At 41.9% G+C, this 10,318-nt stretch overlaps 1 protein-coding gene across 1 annotated transcript; it reads right to left on the reverse strand.

Annotated features, from left to right (window-relative positions):
- Positions 1 to 753: 753 nt before the first annotated feature.
- LOC112659262 (secretoglobin family 1D member 2-like) lies at positions 754 to 4,029 on the reverse strand. Its single transcript, XM_035701773.2, has 3 exons — positions 3,870 to 4,029; positions 2,013 to 2,203; positions 754 to 879 (listed from the first exon to the last, which is right to left on the reverse strand). Exons 1-3 carry the CDS (start codon positions 3,922 to 3,924, stop codon positions 853 to 855), a joined length of 273 nt encoding a protein of 90 aa, XP_035557666.1. The 5' UTR covers positions 3,925 to 4,029; the 3' UTR covers positions 754 to 852.
- Positions 4,030 to 10,318: the final 6,289 nt, after the last annotated feature.

Consider the following 10,318-nt stretch of genomic DNA (forward strand, 5'->3'; position numbering starts at 1 on the left):
ATTAATCCAGATTTTCCGCATCAGGTGCCTCATGTCTTGGGGCCTTAAGTAGAACGCGGGGCTTGTGGAAGGAAGAGCAGGTAGCAAGGCAGTAGTATACAACTTCATACATTTATCCTGAAGAAACTGTGGAGTCTTGAATGAAGTTGTCCAGATGGCAGCTGGATGCTGTTTCTGGAGCTCTCAGGAAAATATGAGGGAAAAAGCATTAGCCTGAGGTGTTGATGAGTGGTCTAGAGGTCACAGAGCAATGTGCATGTGCAGAGTCAAAAAGAGTTAACTAAAGGGTGAACCCTGGAGATGCACTAAAAACTGAGAAGGAGACGGAAAACAAATTGTACCAGAGAATCATAGGATTGAAATCAGAGTGAAGTTGTGAGGACCAAGCAGGTTGGTTGTGGTTGTGATAAGGACACAATAGTAGAGATGCTCCTGGTTGAGAACCGTGTGACTGACCAGACAAGCTGTGGGTATCCCTCATACAAAACTACAGCAGTAACATTTTAATTGTGCATCATTCTGAAACCTCATTTACGATCATGGCCATGTGAGTGGGAAATCTATAAAGTGGTGCAGGATTATTCCTGAGCAAATATTCCCTCTTGTGGTCCTGCTCTTCAGGCTGCCATGAGTAACTGGACATTAGGTCTCTGAAATTTACTGTTGACAGCACCCAATGGGCACTTCATGACAAAGACCACCCCAACTCAAGGCTGGAGACTGTGGAGTAATAAGAAGACAAATAGAGTAGTGCAGGGAGAGTGATTTATTGAAGCAAGATGTTGAAACCTTTACATTTTCTACAAGATCAGGTGACCATTGGGAGACAGGGATACTAGTACGTAAGATTCGTTATATACAGGACTCCATGATTCTCACCTGAAATAGATAAAGAAAGAGAGATCAGTCATGCTGCTCCTGGGGAGGACATCTTAACACAGACTGTCACTCACAAAAACTTGTCAGTGAAGTTTTGACCAACAAAAGGCAAGTAGAATGGGCACAAGACAGGAAACCAGAGAGGATGGTAAGCTAAATACATCTGACACAATTACAACAAGCCATGCAGTTCAGGAACAATCTATTTCCATAGTCTGGCAAATAAATCCTGAGATGAACCAAGAGTAAGACCCAGGTTTCTAATGCAAGGAGGAGCAGCCTGGGAGTTTTTTCTCTACTATCTCAAGGCAGAGGACTCTAAATTTTCATTGCAGTGGGGATATGAGAGTGAGAGACTAGAAAAAAGATGGGAGGGGATTTGGGGAATATGGCTTTCAGGAGAGTCCCAGGGTCATGGTGTGGAAATTCAACTCAGCCCCTGTGACATTTGTGACTGAATCTCATGACCCAAAGCCAGCACCTGATGGGCTGAGAGGCACTGTTAAATATCTGATTTCTCGACAAAGATGTAATTGAAGTGTTTTTCACCCTCACAGGTGGCTATAGGAGACAGAGGAAGGAGGGTCTCTGGACATGGGCATAATAAGGGAGAGAATAGTAGGCAGGGAGTGGTGAAGTGGGCTGAGGTATGGAGGGTAGGCCTTGGCTCTGCAGCAGCTGACAGAATGCCCAGCCGGCTGCTCTTCATGCTGACAGAGGGCTGGGTTTCCTCTCTTCCAGCTGTCTCTCTGTTCAACCCCAAGACCTCCATGGGATTCCCCTGTGACTGTGTCCAATCTGAAGGGGGAGCTCGCCCACAGTAGAGCTCCCTGATAAGAAGGCCGCCAGGCTTTGGCCCTTCGACATCACTGCTTGTCCTCCTCAGGACACTTTGGGGAACCTAGAGCCCAGGGAAGTGGCCTAAGAAGGAGGAATGTGCCCAGAGCTCCTTGCAGCCTCAGTGTAGCTCCCCAGGTATAACGTCATCTGCCCTGTGGCCATCTTTAAGCCTATCACAGCGAAGGGAGACAGGTACCTCCACCACCTGTGTCCCCAGTGGAGCAGCACCCTGACTGCCTTCCTGGCTGCTCAGCTGAGCAGAAGTCTCTATGCACAAAGAAGAAAGGAATTACCATTGTCCTTGCAATTAGCATTCTGTTCTCAAGGGATATATCATCTGTGCAGTTCTTCACTTTCAACTTGGCCTGAATGACTTCTTGAGGTGGGTCACATAGTATCCGAAGTATAGTCTTGTAGCTAGCTGTGTCTAGAACGAGGAAGCTCTTCAATTCAAGTGCAAAGCCTGGACAGGTGAATGCATTGCCTGGGGAAGAAAAAGATATACAACCTATGTAAGGAAAATCACATTTTCCCGTGGCTCCCTGAAGTCAGAACTAGACAGGAACCCAAGAGGTTTTAGGATCTCATGGCATAATAGTGCCAATGATGATGCCTGACCCTGGAAGCTGTGACTTCCTCACATCAGGCAGGGAGCAAACAGCAGAGCCAGGACTAGACTATAGACTTAGTGATCCCTAGTTCAGTTTTTGTCCTTTTTAAGGCACATTCCCTCCTTTACAAGATTTCCTGGTGCAGAAGTTTACTTTCTTTTTATTTCAAACAATTAAGTCTGCCTGAACAGAGTGATGCCTTATTTTTGTCTTGGATATCAGAGAAGAGGAGATTTTGGTAATCATTTTTTTAAGTGAATGGTAGAACCAGATCTTTCCAGAGAGCAGAGAAGGGGAGAGTAATCTGGAGAAGAGCAGGTCACATTATTTATGCCACTTTCAGACTAAAGAATAATATTATGTCATTGGACACCGACAGGTCAAAAAGCTAACCACATGCATACAAACACAACCTCCTAGGTAATCAGTTTGAACACATTTGAAGCTTATCTACAAAACTATGATAGGCTCTCTTATTTGTTCAGTGATGTGCAGAATATCTTAGAGAGGGTGAGAGGCAGGGAATGGGGCTTTTTCCTGATCCCATGAAACTGTGTGGAGGCCTGAAGTGACCACTTTTCCTAGTGTGGATTCTCTATCTCCCCAAGTTTTTGTAACCGCACTGTAGTTAGGTTCTGACCTGACCCCTGATTGGATGTGAAACTATGCAAGGAATTTGAGAGGTTCATACCACAGTCAGCAGAGGGAAAGACCAGGACATTTAATCAGATGAAATAGAAAGACTGAAGAAGACTTGGGTCAATATCAAGGGTAAGAAGACAGGCCAAAATATTGTGAATGGATGGCCACAGTTCATCTAGATAAACAGAAATCCTACCCCTCCAAGTGTACTTGGTGTATTACAAAATACTGGTAGCACTCTTAGAAAACCAGGAGGACTGGTAGATACAGTGAGGTCTACTCATTAGTAGATGTAGTGATTGCTGCTTGTTATCAGAGCCTCCTTGAAGATTTATGATCAGAGACTAAGAGAACACAGGCTCTTCTGGAAGTGAGAACTCTCCCAAACCCTTCCAGCTGTAACATTTTATGAGTCTGAATCCGTGAGTTAAAAAGCTGTGGACTACACTGGCACCTGAAAAACTCTGGGAAGGGGAATGTCTGGGAACTAGTAGACAAAAGTTAGACCCTTAACAGACTTAATCTCATCCATTGCTGTAGCTACTCTTGTGGTATCTGCCAAATCCAAGGATGAGAAGATATTAAGCATCTTGCTCAAGCTCAAAACACTGGTAAGTGGCAGAGCCATGTATCAAACCTAAATCTTTCTCCTCTTGCTTCTGAAACACAGATCACAAATGAGGAGGCTCCCATGGAAAACTCTTAAAATTTGCCTGCAACAATTTCTTGTAAAACTCTAGAGTGTTGGGAACTGATAAAACAAGCCCTGAGGTTGGGAGAAGGGGTTGGGGACTAGTTCACAAGTAGAAGAAAAAGAGAAAAGCCACTTAGGTTCACCTAGCTCAGAGAAGGGTACTCACCAGGGCTGGTGCCTGTCTGATGAGTAATGATACTCACCCTCATAGCAGCAAAGAGCCAGAGTGACCAGCAGGACACTCAGGGACAGCCTCATGGTTTATTTTGCTTTGAGTTTTCAGCTTAGTGAATGGTGAGCAATTTAGGAGCTGAACTCAGGAGCCCAGGGAGCCCAGGGCTACTTATAGCTAGAGAGCCTCTCTGGTGCTGCCCAAATAAATATGTGGTCAGGTTAAGGGGTTGGCTTCCAGCCCTCTGTTCCTCTCTCATGTCATCAATTGATGTCACAGACCCCAATGGCAGGGTCAGAGTTCCTGTTCATGGTCGTTGCTGGCACCATGCACCTCTCCTTTGTAGCAAACACTGAGGATGTGATTTCACAAATGTGTAGTCAATTAATTGATGCAGGCCCCCCCTGGATGTTAGCTCCTGAAGTGCAGGGGCAACCTCTGGTTTTGCTCATGTTTATTTAGCATAGTGTCTGGCACACAGGAGAGGAATAGCAAATATTCTTAGAATAAATGAGTGACTATGAGTCAACAAACCCCTAAACTTAGGGTGTATCTTCAGTATGAAATGATGCCTGCTATGCCAAGTTTCCCTTTGGGCAGGTGAGGGAGAAAGGTTAGTAGCCTGGTGACCCCAGTGAGAGGAATGAGTGGTTTACGGTATCCCAAAAGAAGACAATGTCAAGAGGAAGGCTATATCCCCAATAATAACTTACTAATTTAAGCTAATGTTTAATATATAATAGTACATAGTGGCAGAGGGAAAGTTGTGTGACTGGAGATACTGGACTGGCCAAATCAAGGAGAGTTTCCACTGTACTCCGTGGGATGTGGGGGCAGAATGGTGGGTGGGATGAGACACATGTAGGTTTATTTGCACTAGTGCTTTCCTGCTGGGATCTAGTCAAAATCACATGGGCTTTTCACACCCATTATGATAACTATTGTAAAAAAAAATAACAGGAGAGAACAAGTGTAGGCAGGGATTTGGAGTAATAGGAATTCTTGTGCTTTTTTTGGTGGGAGTGTAAAATGGTGCAGCCTGTGAGGAAAAGAGCCTGGATATCCCTCCAAAAATTAAAAGGAAAGTTAATATGATCAATTGAGTCACCTCTGAGTACCTGTGCTAAAGAATTGAAGCAGGGTGTGAAACACATATTTGCATACTGATGTTCATAGCATCATTATCCACAATAACCAAGAGGTGGAAAGAACACAGTGTTCATGGGCAGATGGATAGATAAAGAAAATGTGGTACATATATATAACGTAGTACTATTCACATTCAGCCTTATAAATCAAGGAAAACCTGTCACATGCTACAACATGGGGGAACCTTGAGGATAGTACACTAAAGGAAATAAGCCAGTAAAAAGAAAAAAACACGACATGATTCCACCAATATAAGGTTCCTAGAGTAGTCAGTTTCATAGACATAGAGAGCAAATGCTGGTTGCCAGAGGCTGGGGCAGGTGAAATATCATGTTCAATAAAAATCATGTAATCACAGGAACAGTGGGCTGATTATATCCGGCAACATACCGTTATAATCCTCTGTACAGTTCCTTTGGGTTTCAAAACCTCCCGTAGCCAATAATAATTGTGCAATAAAAAGAGTAGCACTAATTTTTGCTTGCTAGCTATGGCCAGACAATGTGCAAACATAATTTATCATCTTCAATCATTGCTACAAATCTACGAACAATTCTATTTCCTATTTTAAAAGTTGAGTCAGCTAACTTGCAGAAAGTAAGAAACTTGCTCAAACTTGTTCGGGTTGGAAGCCAGTAGGTCTAGCTCAGGCATGATAGTGTATGAATTGTACAGTAACAAAGTGGTACTTTCAGTCAAGATGGCTAGAGGTGGTGCCAAGTCAGGTGGAAGAGGGCTGATGACAATGAAGTTCTCTGCTTGCATCTCAGTTTCTGACTCAATTGAATTCTTCTGGATGATGATCCTCAAACTAGTTTCTTCATCTCTCTCTCTCCCATTCTCTTCTTCTTTTCTTGCTTTTGAAAAAATATAATTTATTGACAACACCAAATGCAGGTGATGTGGAGCAGTGGGAGCACTCATTCATTGCTGGTGGGAATGCACAATGGTACAGCCATTGTGGAAATTCTCATAAAAGTAAACAAAGTCTTACCATATTATCCAGCAATTGTGTCCTTGGTATTTATGCAAAGGAGCTATATCCATGTCTATATGAAACCTGCACATGATGTTTATGGCATTCTTAATCATAATTTCCAAATTGTGTAAGCAATTAAGATGTCCTTCAATAGGTCGATGGATGGAGAAACTGTGGTACCTTCAGACAGTGAAATACAGTTGTAAAATTCTATGGAATTGAGCTCTTATAGATGAGCTGTAGGGCATGAGAAAGCACGAAAGAACCTTACACACATATTACCAAATAAGAGTCGCCAATCTGAAGAGCTGCATAGTGTATGGTTACAACTCTATGACATCCTGGAAAGGCAAAATTACGGCGACTGTAAAAGATCCATGGTTTCTGTAAGTTGGGGAGGAAAGAAGGATGAATATGCAGAGTGCAGAGGATTTGCAGGCTGGGACACTACTCTGTATGAGATGATGACGCCAGATACCTGTCACCATGTATCTGTCAAAACCCATCAAATGTAGAAACCTGAGTGAAATGTGATTTAAATTACTGACTGAGTGATAAGGATGTGGCAGTATAAGTTCACCAATTGTGACAAATGTACCATCAGGTGTGGCGTGAGGAAGATTGTGCACGTGTGGAGGTGAGGGGCACATTGGGACTCTGTGTGCTCTGCTTAATTTTTCTGTGAACCTAACACTTCTGTATCCCAATAAAAGCTATTAGGAAAGAAGGAAACTTCCTGTTAAAAAAACATTCTCTTTTGGGTGCTTGGGGATCAGTTAGTTAGCTGAGTCTCTGCCTTCGGCTTGGGTCATGATCCAAGGGTCCCAGGATGGAGCCCCATGTCTGGCTCCCTGCTCACTGGGGAGCCTGCTTCTCTCTCTCCCTCTGCCTGCTGTTCCCCCTGCTTGTTCTCTGTCTCCCCCACTCTCTCTCTTGTCAAATAAGTAAATAAAATAGTTAAACAAACAAACAAAACACATATTCTCTATCAGCAAGAAAACAATAAAAAAAACCCTGAATCAATGGAATTATCACTACGTATAGATAGTTGATCAACTGTCAGGAAAACTTAAAATAATCTACTAAAAAAAAGTATTACAGGTGATAAAAGTTTCCTGTGTAGCTGAAAACATGTAAACATCAATCACTTTCCTATCAACCTGCTATTACCTGCTACAACACGGAAGGAAAGATGCCATTGGCCACTGAACAATAGCAGCAACAAAATTATGTTGGGATATATATAAATGGAAATACATAAAACTTTAAGGATAAAATCATGAAGTTTTACTTACTGATAAAAGTAAGTAAGTAAAAGTAAGTAAAAAGTACTTTTACTTACTTTACTTACTGATGAAGGAATCTGAAAAAATAGAGGGACACATTTTGCTCCTGATGGAAATAGAAGAACATTCAGGACATCCACTCTTCTCAAATTATTTTGCAAATCCAACCCAGCTCACATCAGAATCTTTACTGAACAGTTTTACACTTTGTTTTGAATTCTGAAGTGCTGGATCTTTCAAAGTAGAATATATTCATTCCTTGAGTAGTGAGACCAGTGTATAAGGGTCCAACTGTAGGGCCAGACTCTGGGTTGCTCAAGCTCAGCTCTCACACTTTCTACTTGTGGGCACAGCAGCAAGATGTTGACCTTCTTAGCCTGGTGCCTCATCTGTAAAAGAAGGTGATAACAATGTTTACCTCATACAATCTATGTGAGCATAAATGAATTAATACAGGAAACACGCTCAGCAGAGTTTCTGGTAGTAATGTCAGCTATCACCCAGGTAACAAAAAGGAAATTATACCAGTAAAATGTCACACAAAATAAATTTGCTCACTCTCAAATCAAATCTCAAACTGAATCTGACTCCACCAACAAGGAATGTTTATGTGAATAACATATGCTTCAGAATTTGTCTTTGATTCCTTTGAGATTTCTCTCAAGTTAAAATGGAATTTTCCTCAGTTAAAATTTCTCCCACATTACATTTCAGTCATTTAATTTTTTTTATTTTGCTGATCACATTGAAATGACTGTTGTGATTTTAAATTCCTAATCACTGAGTACTGGAATTAGAGTTATAGGAGATTGGTGGGTGGCTATAGATATTAGTTATCCCCAAGGCACAAAGAGTCTCTGGGCTCCTGTTCACATCAGGAGGCACTGGGAACACGTGTCTGTTTGGTTGTGGTTGAAACCCCAGGGATTCTCTAGGGCTTAAGTCTTTAAGTGCTTAACATAGACATGGGGCATGCAAAGATTTAAGATTTTACTTCTGGATCATAAGGTCCACAAATGGTGTTACAACAGATATATCCTGTGGTGACACTGGTTGTCATGTCACATTTTCCCTGCAACAAATATTCTTGCTCCAGTTTTTAAAGACAGAAGCATGCATGTCACCCATCAGATCTTACACAGCATTGACTCTGTGTGTACAAATCTCTAAACTAAAAAAAAATAACTAAAAGTAATACTTTGTATTACATAATTTTTTTCTATAGGAAGTGGTTTTTGACTCCTTGCTTAGATCACATCAAAGGACCTGATTTAGCTGGGGATGATAAATCATTAAAAGTAATTCAGAATGACAGATCACAATGTCATTTTTAGCTGGTATCTAGGGGAAGTCAAAGGATGGAGTGACATCACTGCCATAGATTCACTCTTTTCCCATCTTCACATTCATGTGAGGAGTCTTTTCAGGATTTACATCTCTAAAGATGAAAAACATGAATAAACCATGACACACTTTTAGCAATACATGATATTTATGGACACACAAAACTAAAAAGCGTCTCATTCAGCTCTTTATGAAATGTATCAATAATATTTTGCATCACGCATTTAAGAAGTATCAAAAGTTGAAACATACATATGTCCTTAGCCAAAGCTACAAGCATCTTTTTTTTTAATTTTTTTTCAATTTTTATTTATTTATGATAGTCACACAGAGAGAGAGAGAGAGAGAGAGAGAGAGAGGCAGAGACATAGGCAGAGGGAGAAGCAGGCTCCATGCACCGGGAGCCCGACGTGGGATTCAATCCCAGGTCTCCAGGATCGCGCCCTGGACCAAAGGCAGGCGCCAAACCGCTGCGCCACCCAGCATCTTTGATGACATCCAAATCACCAGTGTGTCTCATCGTACTCACTCCATATGTAGCCATTTTATTGTTTCTTCCCTTGTCATTCTGTACTACTGAGCCTCTACCCTGAGATTTTTGCCATGAGGTTCCTTAGGGAAATGTGTGAGCCGACCGAGCCATCTACTACTCCCACACATCATCTGCAGCGAACCTCACACCCTATGCGTGCTCAAACTTCTTGCTACAAGCTGTGAGCTGCAGAAAGAAGCCCATGATGTGGAAATTGTCCTTGGGCATCAGAGATTGTTTCTGACACGTGTTTGCCAACTGTTGTCATAAAACAATGATCCTAAGGTGTCTAAATCTTTTTTTCTGGGTCATACATAGGGAAAAGAATGAAGAAAAAAGTCAGAAATGCTTGGTTGCTTCAGAATTTTTCATAACAGGTTCTCATTGTGTGCCTTGTCCCATTCTTGCATTTAATAATGCTGGGAATGCAGTCCAGGTGCCTTTTCAGACACAACCTGGAGTTTGAGGATTTTTCATCCAACTGCACGTTGACTTAATGCACCATCACCCATCACTGGGATCCTCCTGTGGCCCGACTGTATCAGGTACTCTCCTCGGATGGTCTGACCCTTCCTTCTCGGGAAGACAGAAGTTTGTTCATCTCATTTTCCTGGAGCAATACAATTGTTAACTTTGTATTTGAAAATAGCTAGAGGGGCACCTGGGTGGCTCAGTGGTTGAGCATTGATCTACCTTTGGCTCAGGTCGTGACCCCAGGGTCCCTGGAATTGAGTCCCTGCATCAGGCTCCCTGTAGGGAGCCAGCTTCTCTCTCTGCCTATGTCTCTGCCTCTCTTCCTTTTCTCTCATGAATTAATACATAAAATCATTTTAAAAAATTTTTTTTTAGAGAAAAGAACTAGAGGCTTTTGGGAATTATGCAATGTTATGTACCCTAGAAGAACATTGTTTGCATTTACCCAGATCCACCTATTATTGACGAGTTACTCCATTTGCTTCATGTAGACTCTTTGTGGGAATTCTGCTCAAAAATAGAAAGAGTCTCAAGTTTTGAAACAAAGTTTCCCACACATCCCAATGTTTTAAACATCAAATTACAACCACATATGATACCCCAACACCAGAATCCCAGATCTCTAGAAAGGTCATATCTAAGTTAGTGACAAATTGTGGACTAAATAAATCACAAATAACAAGCCTACAGTGAACTAAAGTCCTCTCAATAATACA

The sequence above is a fragment of the Canis lupus genome, chromosome 18, assembly GCF_003254725.2.
Source record: "Canis lupus dingo isolate Sandy chromosome 18, ASM325472v2, whole genome shotgun sequence".
NCBI classification, from domain to species: Eukaryota; Metazoa; Chordata; class Mammalia; order Carnivora; family Canidae; genus Canis; species Canis lupus.